The 17,437-nt window shown below is 37.3% G+C and overlaps 1 protein-coding gene across 4 annotated transcripts in view; it reads right to left on the bottom strand.

Moving 5' to 3' along the window:
- The window catches only part of RIMS1 (regulating synaptic membrane exocytosis 1), a gene marked incomplete at its 3' end in the record, with an annotated part of 310,018 nt that overhangs the window by 167,001 nt on the left and 125,580 nt on the right, over positions 1-17,437 (bottom strand). For all 4 annotated transcript variants that reach the window (XM_082756958.1, XM_082756967.1, XM_082756960.1 and 1 more), the window contains exon 3: positions 1,059-1,402. In XM_082756958.1, coding sequence (XP_082613084.1) covers positions 1,059-1,402 — 344 coding nt within the window. The remainder of the gene's footprint in view (positions 1-1,058; positions 1,403-17,437) is intronic.

The following is a 17,437-nucleotide window of genomic DNA, read 5'->3' on the forward strand; positions in this document are numbered from 1 at the left end:
AGAAAGCATTTTGCTGCCTTAAAAGTGTCCTTCAGCTGAGTGATGACTGTTCTGGGGCCTTCTCAGCACTGGGGACAAAAGTTAACAGAATTAGGGAAGGTGTTCAGGTGTTGGTTTCCTCTATACCTATACATAAGACTAACATGAGTTTTGCTCCTGTTAAACCAATACAGACCTTACCCAAACAGTAGGTTACTAGCCATTTTCTCTCATTCATTTTCAGCTTCAATATCTATGAAAAAAAAAAGATCAATTGTTCTGGCCAAGAGGGAATCTTCTACAACAGACTCTTGCCACAGGCCTCCTCCTTGATTGCTGTCATCTGGCAGTCAGCAGCCAAAAGAGTAACTGATTCATCACCTTATCCTTTCTTGATTTGCCACTCTTTGCCAGTTCACTACAGTGAACACAGCTCAGGAATCGATTCATTTAGTCACTTGAAATACAATTGTTTGCTTCTGGCTGGTTTTAGTTTTGCATGCAACTTGCTCTGATTTCAAGATGGTGCAATTACTGTTCTGTGTGGATGTTTACTTTGCATATGTGAATGAGATCTTTTACTATTTCCTGTTTCATTATTAAATAAACTAATACAATCATTGATTAAAATATAACAAACAAGGATACCTGACAGAACTCCACAGAGATGGTTTTTTTTTGTTTGTTTGTTCAGTTTTTTACCTCTACTAGATTGTTTCATCAAGTTGAAGTTTCCTATCTGTTTAGCAACATTGGAACACACACCAAGTTTACAATTTCAAAGTAACCTATAATTCAACATTAAAAGTATATGACATCCATGGACTGATGTCCATGGAAGTATCCTTAAATAGTAATTGTTCAGTTTCTCTCCCATCTCTCCCCACCATTTCTGTTGTTCAGCCCAAAACACATGCTTCAGATGATGTATTTGCTAATGTACACTTCCTTCGTATGTAAATCAATTTATTATTTTTGCATGGCTATAGACACACACACAGTCCTGAAAGCCCCATGTAACATTACAGCACCAGCAGCTACAGTTATGAGGCTCTGCCAAGACAGAAAGAAAGCCTTACCTCTCTCTTGGAGGCTCACTTCTAGACCTTGATGAAACTTGCTTTTGGTCCAGGCCCATAGCTGGCTGTGACACTTCTGCTCCTTTCCTCCGGTCAGACTGCACGCTGGAAGGAGTGGTCTCCTGTGGTGAGGCAGTTGCTGTGCTTAAAGGAGTCTGTGACCTTGACCTCTCCTGAAGCCTTGCTTTCTTTTCTCTCGGTACATCAGAACTCGCACCAGTCGCCGTGTCACTCAGTGTTCCGTCCTGGCTGGGTGACGGCTGCGGTCCACTTCCAAAAAACCACGCTCCAGATTTTGTTAGGATTTCTTGTTGCTTTCGACATAAATTGCATACCCACATAACCTAGTTGAAGACAACAAGAAGAGTCAGTGCAGCTACCCCTCAGCCCCTGAAACGCATGCTCATTCTGCCGCGGTCAGCTACGACCTCTCATTTCCTCTATGTGTGCTCATGCCAGTGCTCAAACATGCTTCTCAAAGCGCTACCTGCACTGGCTAGAGCCAAGCATCCTACAGGCACATGCTATGCGAGCTTCTCCAAAATGTGCTGTCAATATACGTCACCCCTACCTGGAGCAACCCACCCCAGCCCAGCCCTAGCTCTCAGGAGAAGAACCGGGGGCAACATGACCAACTCTGCTGATAATGTTCATGTAGCTGGTGGGGGGCTGGCTGTGGTGAGCATCACTGTCAGGAAAAGCCTACCAGGCTGGATCAGCCTTGGACATGGGTGGCAGAGTTCTGCCCAGATGCTGGTCCCTCCACTGCCACAGGAAAATGACATGGTATTTTTCCCTTTATTTTCATCTCTTACAACATAAATCAGCATTAACCCTGTAAATAAATTTGGTGATTACCGCACACACATTTAGCTACATCCACGACTACTTACCAGAGATGTAAGGTAGGACATACAGAAACCTACTGACAGAGAACTAGATGCAGCAATAAAGAGAAGGTAGTAGTATCATATTTCTACCACTTGAAAATGATTAAATACCATCTCTCTAAGTAATAGCAATAAATAATAAATAAACAAACATGTGTCCCTGACAATCACAATTAAGCTGAGTTCACAAGTCATGCTTCTTAGAATTATTATTTTTTTTTCCAAGTTCCAGATACATGGATAAACAAGAGCACATACACAATAAAGCAAGACCCTACATTTTGAGTCTGTACACTGCATACACTGTACAAGGCAGTCTGAAGTACAGGAGTACCTCACCAGGGAAGAATAAAAGGTTAATAAGTAGACTAAAGTGTGTGAATAGTTTTTTAACATGAGACATGGACAAAAAGAGTTTTTGAGGCAGAAGAACAAAGACAAAATGCATGAAAAATACATGAGGTAGGAATTTGTCAGAAATAAAAAGAGATGAGAGGAGAAACGGTTGAAAACTAATAAGGAGAATGGAAAAGAAAAGCTTTGAGTTTAATGTGGAAATAAGTAAAAGAATGGGTAAAACTCTAAAGTAAGAGGGTAAAAAGGATGACAAATGTTGGAATGAAAAATATCCTTAAATTATTTTGTGTCAACACAGGAACGATACAACAGCGGTAAAATGATACAACACTTAACATGGAAAGGAACAGGAAACAGCCACTACATGGAAGAAACTGCAACAGGACAAAGATCTGGCAGTGAGCTCTTATTCTCTGGCCTGGGGAGGAAATGCATGCCTTCTGTGGTGACATTATAATTTTAGGCATTTAACATATTTAGCATAATTGAGATTAATTTCAAACACCCTAGAATAAACTGGTCTTTTAGGTCTCAAGAATACATCAGAACTTCCAACACCATTTCTCCACTGTCTGACCAAAACACTGAGAAGACAGCAAACTCTTTTCCCTGTATCTGGACTGTGCCTTCATCAAAAAAAAAAAAAAAAAAAGAAAAAGTTATATTTCTACTTAGGAAGATTTTATACATTTTTATAAAAATGTATAAAATATATAATAAATAAAATTATATATATATATGATACCTTTTAAAATAAAATGAATTTTTTTTAAAGCTATGATTATTCCAGCAGTGACACAAACAAATAAACACTAGTCCCTTAAGCAAAAATCCCTTGATTACTAAATGTCACATTTCCTTCATCTACTACACATCTCAAAACAGCGATTCAGTTTATCAATATATCTGTTCTAATAGAATAATTTCAGTCTATCTGATATTATCATTACAGGTACTTAAAATACCAGCAAGACTAAAAAGAAAAAGAACCCACATGATTAAATGCCTTTGTAGCTTCTGACACAGCAGCTCATTAGACAGCAAGAGCGTGCATGCATATGGGTTTGTGTATAAAATTTATATCAGTGCTATAAACCAAAGTCATTAACCAAAAATATGTCATTGCCTATATTTTACTAGCCTACAGGGAAAGTTGAAAAAAGAATTAATAAATATTAAATAAAGTAAAGCTTGCTTAAAGGAAGGATAAAAAATTTTAAAGCAAAATTGAAATATTCCAATTATTTAATATATGTGCTTATGTATGCAAGCACTTTAAAGGAGCAAAAAATGGTCACGGACTTCATTTACAATTTTAATGTATTTGATCACGTAAAATATGTATAAAGTATGTAATAACTGTCAAAAAATTACTGTTAATTTTCATAATCACATTTGATATTGTAATTAGTTTTATGCAAAATACTATTAAATCCAAACAAATAGGAATAACTAATGCACAGATAGACACGGGTAAATACAGAATACAGAAAAAAGTACTAGATGCGTAAATACAAAAAAAAAAAAAAAAAAAAACAACAACATACTCTCACAGCTGTCTTTAAACACTGCAGTTTGGACACAAAATACATACCGATCACCACAGTCAGCACACATAGGAAATCTGCATTATACTCACACAGAAGCTACACTACCACCCCTGTTTAGGATTCTCTTCAGGACTCAACAAATGCTACATTTGCCTTGAGATATATGCAGTCCAAAAGGAAAAATAATAAAAGGTTTTCTTTAAAAGGAAAGAAAAACAAAAACTTGAAGTGACAGAACAGTTTCAGTGATAAAACTGTATACCGAACAACATTTTTAGAGATAAAAACTGTATATTGAAAAGCATTTTTAGAGAAGTATGTGGAGCAAGCAATTTAGCAGCATGCAGGAATTATATCCTGATTGAATATACTGGGATGTGGTCCAAACTAATCTAAACGAAAGCAGGTCTGTGTAATAACTTATCTTAACAATCCACAGATGTTAGGCAACCAAACAAATGCTCTGATGAAGGATTACAGTTCTCTAATGTTGCTTCTGGGCCTCTGTGTGATGCATCAGTAAAATGAAGGGTGTTAGACAATTTTCCTCTGGCCTGTCACGTCAAAAATAGTTTGTTTACTCCTTTCTGGATGGCGAGCTCTGATGCAGCACTATAGTAGGTCACTGAAGACATCCATAGTCTGGTTGCTTTGTTATTGAGTGTGCTTCTGGCTTCACTGCATCCTCGCATAAATCAACACACATCCATCCGCACATGAAGCTATTTAAGTGTACCAAGAAAGGGGTGCTCCTCAGGCATGGCTTGGGAAAAAGTGTGCACAGCATAGCAAAGGGTTCTAGGTTTTACTGCTACGTAACAAAAACAAGGTGGCACATACAGGACTCAGCAGAGGTGGGTCAACAATTCCCATATAGATTCACATAGATAACTTTACAGGCTGCGTGAAAACATGCTAGAAGGGTTCCATGCTTGCCTTCAAGTGGAATAGGGGGTATGTCATTCACAGAAAAAAATATTCCTCAAACTTACTCGTACAGGTACTGCTGAATGTGATCCACAATGAGTAGGAACAGTATTCCTGTACTAACACAACATGAAATTCCAACTTGAAAGAGCCCATAGTAAATAATATATACAACTATACACACAGAGAAAAAGAACATTAAAAAAAAAAAAAAGTTACAGCAATAAGAATACTTCTTTATGATTAATATTTCAAAACTGTATGTTAGAATGATGAAGGGCTTTCTTTTCTTATTCTAATTTGGAGTCTTCCTTCCAAACATGCACTGGGAGGCTAAAGTCATGTTAGAGGGGAAACAAACTTTATACCAAATTTGTGTGACACATGCCAGGCTAAACTCCTACTGAAGTCAGAGCAAGCTCCCCGAATCCCCACGCCCAGATATTTAGGAGGTTTCGTTATGAGCACATTCCTTCACCCTTCATGAATTCAGAAATGACACACTCACATTTGCACTGCCTCCCATGCATTCTGCTTCATCTACACACAAGAAATTAACAAGTGTATTAATGTAGCAGATATAAGGTTATGTGAGCTGTTCCTTATGAAACCTTTATGCTATCCTAATTATTTCCCTTCTGAAGGGTGTCTACATGGTGTCTGTTCAGGCTATTGCTTTCATTAATTTTCCTTCAGCTACTTTCTTCTATGCACTTCTAGGAGACAGTAGTTCTTTCAAGCAGATCTAATTAGGCAGCGCCTCTTCTCTACTAGAGACACTATTAACTTCAGCAGAGCTCTGTCTTCATCCAACTTGTTATTGCTTGAAAGTCAGAGGGAAGGAATGTTATCAATTTTTCTCATGAAACTTTTCATTCATAGAATTAACTTAGAATACTTATCACTTCATTTTTCTGAGGTAACATAAAAGATGCAGCAAACCATGAAATTAGTAAATAGTACTGCATTTATCTCTTACTGTATCAAAATGAATTATGTAATAAAATACCAGCTAAAGATGTCTTGATTGCTTCACTCCATGAAAATATAAATAAATGAGGCTGAAAATCTACTTGAATCCTTACATTCAGAAGTCCAAAATCTAAATAAGCAAACAACTCTATCTTCCTAAAGAAAATGTGCTTGTGAAACCAAGCTTTCATTAGACACATTTTAAAAAATTATATAGACCATTGAGTTCATGCAATGCATCCCAATCACCAAAAGGGAATGGCTTCTCACCACCCTTCTCCCTCCTCTCTTGCTGTTCTTTCTCCCTGTCCCTGGTTTGTCCTCTCCCTTTCTTTTTCCCAGCTTCACTATACCACATGCTCCATTGTATCTTCTCCTTTAATTGTGAGGTCCCAAGGACCAGCTGAACTTGAAAATGTAGTAGAAAATCATCTGCTTTTTTTTTTTTTTTTTAACTGCATTCATTTTTTGTCACATCCATTTTTCTCATGGAGGGATATGGTGATTTTGAAATGATATGAAATCATGTGGCTAGGAACAGAGGCAAATGGGGGGAAGATGTTTCCTCCAATGAAGTAGCTCGCTGTCTCTTGTAAAACTACATCTTGAAAGGACACAAATGCCAGCACACTACACTTGCACAGAAACTTTTTTGAGCACTGAGGCCAAATGACATGAAATGACCTTAACCTACTCTGCTATGCTTCGAAGCATGATGGCTGCATAAAAACTTCCTCCCGGAGATGAGATGTGAAACACCCCAGCTCCAAAATGCCAGGAAAAATTGATGAGAAAATGCTAGTAGGCACAAGACCAAAAGCATGCCCCATAGTCTTCTGTCAGTTTACCAGTTCAGCTACTCCAGCACCCAGGAGCAGACCCACATTATGCTTAATTTGTCAGTACAGCAGTAGCCTAGGAATCTAGGTCCAGCTTTTGCTGGAGCCTCTCCTCTGGAACATGAGAGCAGGGAGGGGACTGCTTTGCTGACACTGATGCTCATCAGACATAAGGGGTTCAGCCATTTCAGGCCTATGATATATAGCCATTTTAGTACTCTCTGTCTCCCACTCCTGTGCAGAGCAGATTTCCTTCATAACTTAGGATTTCAGCTTGATATTTTTATCCCAGCTTGCCAAGAAAATGAGGTTTACGCTGACAGACAATTGGGTTCTTCCCCCTAGCCTTCCCATACCCTCCAATAATACTTTAACCCAGTGGAAAAATGCAATTAAATTTTGCATGGGCACAGTTGTTTTCACAGGATTTTAAGATTTGCAGAAAGGCAGTTTTGTCAATGCTCTATAAACATTTCATCAGTGCAATTTTTTTACCAGCAATACAGAATGTACATATGAACAATACCTCAAGACATGCTCATAGGAAAAGAGGTATCTTGTAATCTTAAAGTCTGCGTTGCCACTCAAATGTTTGACTGACAGCATCCACAAGGTAGGTTTAAAAGCTCACCTCACCCGAATTTTCCACTTATACTAGAGATAGCATTTTATATTCTTATGCTGCTGCATTTCATACTTAACTGAGATGTTAACTTTTCAAATCAAACCCTATGTGTACAATTAAGGATGACAGGAAGATTTCTGTTTTTACATGGAAGTGCCTATTGGCATGGCAGGTATTTAAGTTTCCATTACTGTCAACGGATATCTAGTCAATACAGTCAACGCAGTCAACAGGATCCAATAGGAAGACACTCAGCTCTCAAGCAGGCACACAAATAAAATGAAACGTCGCACCTAATGGTAGGCTTGTGCCACTAGAGACAAGTCAGCATATCCCACCTGGCTGCCACGTGCCAATTAAGAGGTCAGAAGCCTGACACAGGAGTTATGTCACATCTACCAGCCATTTGCATATGTATCATGTACCACAGAGCATGAAAAATGGCATCAAATGCTTACTTTCACGCAACTGAATCCCATACGAATCTTAAAAATCATATTCATGGCCTATGTTTCTAAATCCAGAGTTATAAACTGACCATAGAAAGATGCAGAAAATGTGCAGTGAAACAATGATTCTAGTTAACCAAAAGTCTTTTTTAATGTCAGTTTTGATGACACTGCTCCCAGTAACAGCATTAGTAGTCATTTTAAAATTAAAAACAAAATAAAAAACAATCAATTTTTTACACATGCCTTGCTGCCAGAATCTCTCAGATACAGCTGCCAATCTTTCAGAAAGCTCATGACAACTTCCACAAAAATTAAACTTTCTCTGGAATAATCCTGCAGTAAACTGAGTGTTGGAAGTGATAAAATGAGGCTATGACAAAGTTACCATACGAAACAATATCTCTAAAATAGCATACATCCAGGTTCCAGCTAGTATCACGATGTACTTCTCTGAGAATAGAGGTCAAGCGAGGAAGAAACCATGTTGGCTAATGGAAAAGTCGGGGGTTTTGTCTAAAAATCCACACCTGCATATTTACATACAATAGCTTGAAATTGTCCCTCCCTGCAAATAAATCTGTTAAAATTGTGGTCTTGTACAGCAAAACTAGAGCTTGGACAAATCTATGAAACCTTGGATGTGAACTTCCTTGCAGCACTGACAAAAGAGACTACCATGCCAGGTAGAAGAGAATGGAGGAATAAAGGGACTCTTGTCCTGGCTGGTTAAAAGTCAAAGCAGCTCAGAACTCTTTAATTGTTTGGGCTGACTTCATCTGGGCTTAAGAATTTCATTTTTCGAAACAAAGAATAACCCTCAAGAAAAGTATATGGATCATCAGGTAGGCATTATAGTATAGGCATTTTTTATCCACAGATCACAATAAGGCTTACACCACTTTCTTTTTTTGAAACTTAACAATCTGGAACACCCCAATGCTTTAATTCCTCTACAGTTCCTGTGGTTAACCCTTGTAAATGAATTCACTACGCTCACTCCTTCCTTACTCATCCACACTATCCAGTATCACCCTCGGTATTTTCACTTCCTCGGTAACTTGAGAATTCTAAGCAATAATCACCGATTTGGAAAGTTCTGTCTACACTTGCACTCTTTCCTCACCAACCAGTTTCTTTCCCAACTTTATTTCTCTTGCCTGAATTAACATCAATTTCTTAATTTATTTCTGATAATGTAGTAGCCATAAATTGCTAGTCACATTTTACATACCAATCTCTTTGTTGTAGATTATTAGAATGCACCAGAAATCATGACCTCATTGATCATTTTTGTACAATTTTTCTAACTTTCTTAAAAATAACAAAATGTTTTTCTTAACTATTTGAACATTTGTCTGTCTTGATGAGCCACAAAAGCATCAACTGTACTCCTCTTAATCACTTCATGGTTTCCACAGTTACAGATATATATAGAACATAGGAATAATTTTAAAATAACAGTGTTCTAGCAAAATAAGGTAAATGCCATGAAACAGCTTACATTAAGGACTCATATCAAATTTCAGTTCCATTCAAAAAGCATAGAGAACTCACCAGAAGCTTTCTGCTCCATTTATACACTTACATTTTAACAAACTATAGTAAAATTATACAAGTGCGCACAATTAAACTGTCCTTTACGTGCAGAAGCTTGCACTACAACACCATTATTTCTATTTCTATACTACTCTTTTACACAAATTTCATACAAATATTTGTTTATAGAAACTGTCAGAAAGAGAGGCTAAAGAGAACTTTTCTACAGAATGAAAAATTATGATAAAAGAATTTGGAAATGCATAGATGTAGACAAGTTGTAAAGAAGCCCAGTCAAAATGGAAACAGAGGTAAACTGCAGAGAAAAACTCCTGAAGCCAAGAAAAGCCCTTGGAAGAAACAGTGAGTGGGTCAACTGACTGAGCTCACAGGTGACTTGATGGACAAGAACTCAATTTTTATCTTATATTCTCAAAGAAAACTAAACATAATTTTATGGACTGTCCATCTTTGGAGACATTCAAACGCCAACTTCTGACTGCAGGGACAATGCAGGGGAAAGCACAATGAACTCAGCAAAATTTACAGAGACTGTTTGGATCTTTAGGAGGACACAGTGGAGCTGAGCTATGCAGGCATGATGTAGAAATCAAGGTTCTGTAGAAAGCATTGGCAGTGAAAATAGGAAGAAAAGGCAACAGAGAATGGCTGGCAGACCAGGGGTATTCCCAGTGGGAATGCTTCATGAGCTAAACAGACAATCAGAGTGACAGCTACAACAGGACAAAGATTTTTTTTCTTTTCAAAGATGACATGACAGTAACTACCTGATGAGGGAATGTAAGGGAGCATGTGCAGTGCATTCAGATCTGTCAATTCAAACAAATGCCCAGAAGCATTTGTTGAGAGGAGAAGCAACAAGTTTTTGACATACTACAAGGCTATCTCGTTGTAATCATCTCTGCTGTGCAGCTTGACAGAGGCTTTCTCTGACCACTTTGATTATCAACCCTTCTACATGCTGTCTTGCCAGGAAGAGAGCTGGATCAGCTCTACTTAGCCAGAATTTTCCTTCTGCTCCTCCCTAACAAATCCTGTGTTTGGAAACTGGCTGCTGAGTTTTGCTTAGAGCTAACACATCCCCAGTTCCAGAAGAAGCCTAGAATGAAGCTGTCAGAGCCTTACAACCTGTCTGTGAATACAGGCCTCCAACACACAGGAGATTCAGTGAGGGAGAAGGTGGCAACAAGGTATGCTTCCACCTGCACCAGGGACAGCTGGTGGCCTCGCCACTCTCCTGAGACTGAGAGCAAATAAAGATGTGTAATTCTCCCTGACTGATCTGTTACAGATACGTTTTCATATCACATACAGTTATAATAATAAAGACAATCCAGATAAGCCTGGAAACGTAAGCTTAGATAAATGAAATTATGGCAGACATCTACCAGCTCAGTCCTTCATGCTTTAACTTTTTTTGTAAGCAAGCACATTTAGTGAGTAAATTCGTATTATATGACTGTGCCTTATTTTCATATTATTCATATTCAGTCTTCAGAATTAAAAAAAAAAAAAAAAAAAAAAAAAAAAAAAAAAAAAACACCAAGGTCGAAATATAACTACATAGAAATTTGGGGATGTTAAGCATCATACGGTACCTACTTCTAAGCAAGTATCTTGCAACAGTTAGAACTGCCCAGTAAGGGTTTTGACACAGCACAAAGTAGGCTTATGCCCTACACAATAAACACATTTACAATCTATCCTATCTATAATTATCCTATCTAATCTATATTAGGTTTCTATCTTTCTTCACACAATTAAAAATACTTGAGCTGTATTTTTATGTTATGTTTGTAAATGCACGGAATGCTTATGTTACAGAAGGCATATTTTTCCCCATTTTTCTATCACTAAACTTCTCATATGTTCATAACAGCTATTTTAAAACAAACAAGCACATTTTTGTGCAACATTCACAGATCAGCAACCTGACCTTCACTTATCAGGCTATCCTGGCAAACCACAACATACCATATGAACTGGTTCAACATGTTATTTGCAGTTGCAGCCTTACCACGAGAATGACAAAGTTTCGGGTTCTTGGATTTTATTTCTATTTAGTTAGTTAATTTTACATTTCGTCTTTGTTGATCCTACCTTCTGGGATGTCCACGGTCCTTTCTCTTAATTCTCCCACCTCTCGCTCCAGGTGCAGAGTCTGAGGCTAAGTTGGTTAAGTCTGTGCTATCTGTGCTATCAAGCTCGAGCACAAAGGAATCTCAGTAAATCTGGGATGGAAGATTTGAGGAAGGGGAAGAGAGAATATCAGTGTTCTACAGCAAATTTGAGTGGATATCTAAGATTTAAAAAAAAAAAAAAAGCGGGGGGGGGGGAGAACAATATGTTTTTGGTAAGGAAAACTGTAGATTTTTAGGATAGTAAAGACTACAGGGTGACTGAGAAAGGGATACACAACTTTGAGTTTGAATATGGAAGATTAAGAAGACAAAAAGGAAAACAGGGCAGGAAAATGCAGTAGGAGTTTCGTGCCAGCATGAAAATATCGTACATTTTTGAACTGATCTAAATAATGCTCTGTTGACAGCCAATGCACAGACCATCACTGGTATCAATTTCAGAAGGTTACTGTCCTGAATTTACAATACTACTGGCAGATCACATGGGGAAAGAGGAGAGTTCCAATAAGGTAAGATGATGTAAAGCAGTGCAGAACATTACAGTTGGGAAATTCAAACAGTAATGATATTTCATTATCTGATGTAGCTACTGTTACAAAAACAGGTTTGAAAACTGAGATCAGAACTTTGCTAGATGATTAGACAATCATTCTGATCTTCTGCACTTACCTGCATATTCACAGATATCTAATGAGGCTTTGTATTTCCTAAACAAATAAAAGACATATAGCGTAGTGATGACTTAAGGGTACGGAGGGAGAAGCAACAGTTAATGATAACCTGTCCCCTTAGCATTAGAAACAGAGGTATGCATATTGCATGCTGGTACAAATACAGGGACAATGAGTTCTCGGTTCACATTTATGCATCAGTGAAAACTTTTTGTGCTCACATAAGCAGTCTAGACATAATTGTATGTTCAACAGAGTCAAAAAGTCTTTTTAGCCAGGTAACTAATTTGTTTGTCCCAGGTTTCCATGTGTACAAGAGCCTGCAGGAATTTATTGGCTGGCTAGATCCCCCTTAAGTGCTAGCTCCCAAGACACTCACACCTTTTATAGGGGGAAAGAGAACCATTTGGGTAGCCAGAGAAAGAAATTCCTCTTTCCATGCTTGGTAGAAGGTAGCCTTCCCATAGCAACAGCTTCCAGAGCTGGTGGGGTCCATCTACCGTTTCCTAAACTTGGATTTCCTGAATACAGATGCTGGCTGTATTTCATGTTCAGTACTCAGACATATTTGAAGCAGGTGAATACTAAACACAGCCACAAGATTTGTAGGAAGTAAAAATATTTCCAGTCATGATACATCTGGAAAAAATTGTCAGATACATCAGCCTGTTGCTGGATCCAAAAGGCCTGACCATATTTTGAACTGAAATGATCGTTTTGACCAACCCATCCAATAATATGTGTGTGCACAGTACCATTTTCTCAGTTTTCATTTGACCCATGCATAGTCTCATGTATCCATCTTTCAATATTTTTTAAAATTCAGATTATGTAATATAGACAACAGAGTCCCAGCTAAAAGTATCAACTTTGTCTATTTAAATCCAAAATAGACACAACATACAAATAATTTTCATCCTCATCTATAGGCACAGCTTTTATGTAGTTTCTTCTAGAAGATTTTATTCCAGTAATTATTTGTTGTTTCTAAAATGTGACTTTAATCATTCATTTGCATTTCTCTAGTTTATAATTAATTTTAACTCTACACTGAAACACTTCATCAGGTCAGTAGAGAATATAGTAATAAGGTTAGCACTGTTTTATTCTGGTTGTCTCGATAAGTTTTACGTGATTATACTGAAAGAAGCAGTTAATCCTAGCTTAAATACGACTGGTTTACTGGAGGTCAGACTCTTCTAGCCCTGTAGTCTTTAATAATTTTCTCTTAACCACTTCAGCTCTTTATTCTCTCTAGCCAAAAGAACACAGTGTAAGAAGGGAAGACGTGTGGGATGATATGATTTAGAAGAAAGATAATCCAAGAGGACAGGGACAAATAGGTGGAAAGGTTCAAACGGGGGTGAAGAGAAAAATTACAGAGGCAACTACAAACATAAAAATTTTCAGAGAGTGAAGAAAGAGAGAAAGTAGGACAGATGAGTAATTAAGAAAAAAAAAAAACTGCACTGGAGAAGCAACAAAATGGGGTTGACTTGTCACATATCAAAGGTTATTTCACTTGGAACAAAGATAATGCATGGACATATAAAAACTTACTTCAGAGGAAACTGTTCTTCCTTTCCACAGTTCTATACTAGGATTTTGTTTGATCTTAAAAAGTTAACTCTTCATTTTTTTCAGATATATAGTTTTTGGTTTTAAAGGGCAGAAATAAGGAGGATATTTGTGGATTTAGGGTTATCTTTCCCTGTTAAGAGAAATGCCTTTTGGCAAGGTTTATATCTGTTCAGGAAAAATCAGTTTAAGATACTAACAAACCTGTACACATGCATGTGCACTATAACAAACCACCTAACAAATGAGCTTTCAGTGCACAGCTGAAAACAGTGGCAGATTGAATGTGAGAAAATAAAGCTCTAAATGGAATAAAGCATCTCCTCTAGCTTTTGTAATAATCACATGGCATTACCATATTTTATTTGTAAATCCTCCAGGGCTGGGTTTCTTTTTCTTTTTTTTTTTTTTTTTTCCTTGCCTATTTAAAGGAAATAAAAAATGATATGTAAGGTTCAAATACTATCAGAAACTTTTTGGGTTTTTAATCCCTAAAAACACTATTGTAAGACATTGCTAGCCTTATAAGCATTTACTGAATTCAGAAAGTAACACAGCTAAAAGATATAAGGCTCTCATGGAATGTCAAACTCTGAATAAGTCAGACTACAGTACTAAGTTGTTTTTTTTTGTTGTTGTTTGTTTTTGTTTTTGTTTTTTTTGGTATGATTATTATGTCTGTCAAAGTAAATCAAAACAGAAATGACTTTTTATTTCAGTTCCTAATTCTGCATATATTTACTTATCCTCCATAGGAAATATAATTTTAGGGATTTAATCATTTTGCTTGAAAGAGTTGCTGAGACTATGCCCTGCCACCTGGTCTGTAAGAAGTTTTCTTTTTTGAAACATTTGCTATACTTAGTCACCCCAAAGTGTTTACATGCTAGAAGTTGCTGTATACTACATTAATATTGAATGCTGCTCTCTTTGCTTGTTTGAAGCACAGGAATCATCATAAGTTCATTGCACTTGTTTAATGTAATACTGTGTGACATTTAAACTGGAAAGGGAATTACTGGGCAGGTAAGGTTAGCTATTCAGCGAGCTCTTAGACAAAGAAGGACAGAAGATTAGAAGAGTACTGCTCAGTAAGATAAACAGCAATTACATATATGTTGGGCAAGTTATATATAGAAAAATAAAACTAAGAAAGAAGCAAGAAGGAAAAGGTGATCTCTCAACTCCTTAACATTATAGTATATACATTTATAACACAGATATAGCTATAAAGTATAGTTCTTAGTCACCTACAAATAGCTCAAAAATAAGATATTAAAATGCATATTGCTATCAAACACACTGAAGGGGTAAGGAAGTGAAAGGGTAGACAGCAAAGGATGTGATATGAGTTTTGAGAAAACAACCAGGACAGCCAGCTTACAAGTAATATCCTGTTATACATCAGGAAGTTGTTCTTGACATAATTTAGGATCCCCTCCCCTCCCCCACCAAAGAATATCTTTTAAAAACAATTGCTAAGGCAGGTAAACCCCCCAAGCCAATCCTTCTAGGACTAAAATAGAAAGACAATCATTTTATGTTGGTTGTAATTTATCACTTAACTAGTTTGCATTCACTTGGTAGCTACAAAGAGGCTTTTGTATCATTCTAATTTATTCGATAAGGTATATAACGTAATAGTGGGGTGCTAAGTGCAATATAAGCACATAATATACAATAATATATTACCTTATAATTGAAAGAAAGTCTGTAGCAATAGTGACTCTATACTTATGATAAGATAGTTTATAACTCTGCAGGTAATAAGAAAGTAAGTTGAGAAAAAAAATTAAAAACAAAAGCAAGTTAATAGGGTTGTGGACAAACTGTGCCTGTATGAAGGATCATCTCCACTGAGAAAAAGAAAAAAAAATAAAAAAAAAAAACTTTCAAAGTACTTTTCCAGAAATCTACATGTATTACATTGCAAACTAGCTATTACTTTGTGCATCCAATAAAAGCATTAAATCCAGCAAATTCACTGAACAGATCAGTAACTATAGATATTTATGGTTAAAGAAAAGACAGTATTTAAGCAGCATGTGGTCAGCTGATCCCCTGACAGTCAAAGTGACAAAAAGAAGTGGCTAAGAGAGAAAATGGTGCAAGCACTAAAAGGGACACAGGACAGTCTCTGTCTGGTTCCATTAGCACTACTAGAGATGCTTGCAGCTGTACGGGGTCAAGAAGGCCACACTGGTTGGCACCACTGGGAAAAAGAAACCTATGAAACTTATAACACCACATGGCAGTGAGGAATGAGGAAAAGGTGGGAGAAACAACTCTGCAACACCAAGGTCAGAGGAGATGGAGGGAGAGGAGCTGCCAGAGCTCATATTCCCCTATAGTCTGTGGAGAATGCTGGGGCAGAGCAGGTTCTCCTGACAGGAATTGTGGCCCATATAAAGTCCATGATGCTTTCTGAAGGGCTGCAGTTTCTGTTAAGTGGTAGATGGGTAAGAATCTTACCTATAGTAGGATTCAACTGCCTAAACACTGGCATTTAGTTCTATGCCCTAACACTTCCAAAATAGGAGCATGGAGCTACCAGATGTGACACCAGAATTACCCAAGATCCACCCTGATTTGGGGTACCTGCTGGAATAAAGCTCTTCAGTACCTAATATGACACTAGATGCCAGTTTTGGCAAGCAGAGACCCCAGCTGATACAGTTAAGACAGCCATAGCAAGCTTCAGAACAGGTTCAGTTTCAGCAGATTAATGACAGTGCAAACACAGATCATTTAACACAAGGGTTTGTATCTAGGACTGATTTGATGCAGTCCAACAGGTAAATGTTGGACTGATCTCTCTCGGACACCTCACCAGCCTCTTCTTCAATAGTCTAGAAGTGACACAGAAGGGTACCCCTTTGATGTGAACTACGGGCTCTGCTGAGCACTCACTGGTTGATTATAAAACCGTAGACTAAGGTCTATGCAGCAAAGGGTTATAACCTGCTATAGAGGATATTCATAGATACGCAGGAATAAAGTTATATGTATGCTGGAATTGTAGTGACAAAAAAAAAATAAAATATATATATATATATATACATGTATATATATATATATACATGTATATAGGAAAATCAGGGGGATGATACCTTCCTCCATCTCACTCTACTCTGTGTTCTTGCTTTTCCTGCTGCATTGCTCATACATGGGCAAGAAGCTGTCTCTGCGGTCTCTTTAATCCACCCACAAAGTTTGTCAGATTAGTCCTTATGAAGTAGGCTAGGAAAGCAGACCTCTCTACAGCTATAAAGGCTGATCCAAATTATCCTAAGGGGTAATGCTGTCAGGCTGTAAAAGGTCTTTGGACCTTTTTGGTGCATGGACCTTCAACCACCTCTCTCCATAGTCTTTGTCCAGAAAAAAAAAGTTACAGAAGAGAAAAAAGAGCCTTGCTAATGCATGCATATGTAAGTAAAAGAACACGTGAGTGTTGATCTCTTACCACATGTTGCAGAGATGCAAGCTGTACTACCATTAATAATATCCCAGGAATATACAAAAATCTTCTCTAGTCATGGCAACACAATCATCATGTGTGCACCATCAAACATTTATAAAGACTGCCAGAAACATCTGCTCATCTCTACAATGATGAATATGTACTTATTAATAATACTTTTTTTTTTCTTTACCCACAAAATATCTCCAGTCATTTTCACTGAACTGAATACAAAGATCTTGCTATGGAAGACTGATTTTTATAGGCAAGTTAATTGTATATGTAATAATTCATTGAGAAAATAACATTTAATTCTGAAGTTCCCTGTGAACCTGTCACAGATAAATTAGTTACTGCAAG

Source organism: Aythya marila (genome assembly GCF_965140915.1).
Source record: "Aythya marila genome assembly, chromosome: 3".
NCBI lineage: Eukaryota > Metazoa > Chordata > Aves > Anseriformes > Anatidae > Aythya > Aythya marila.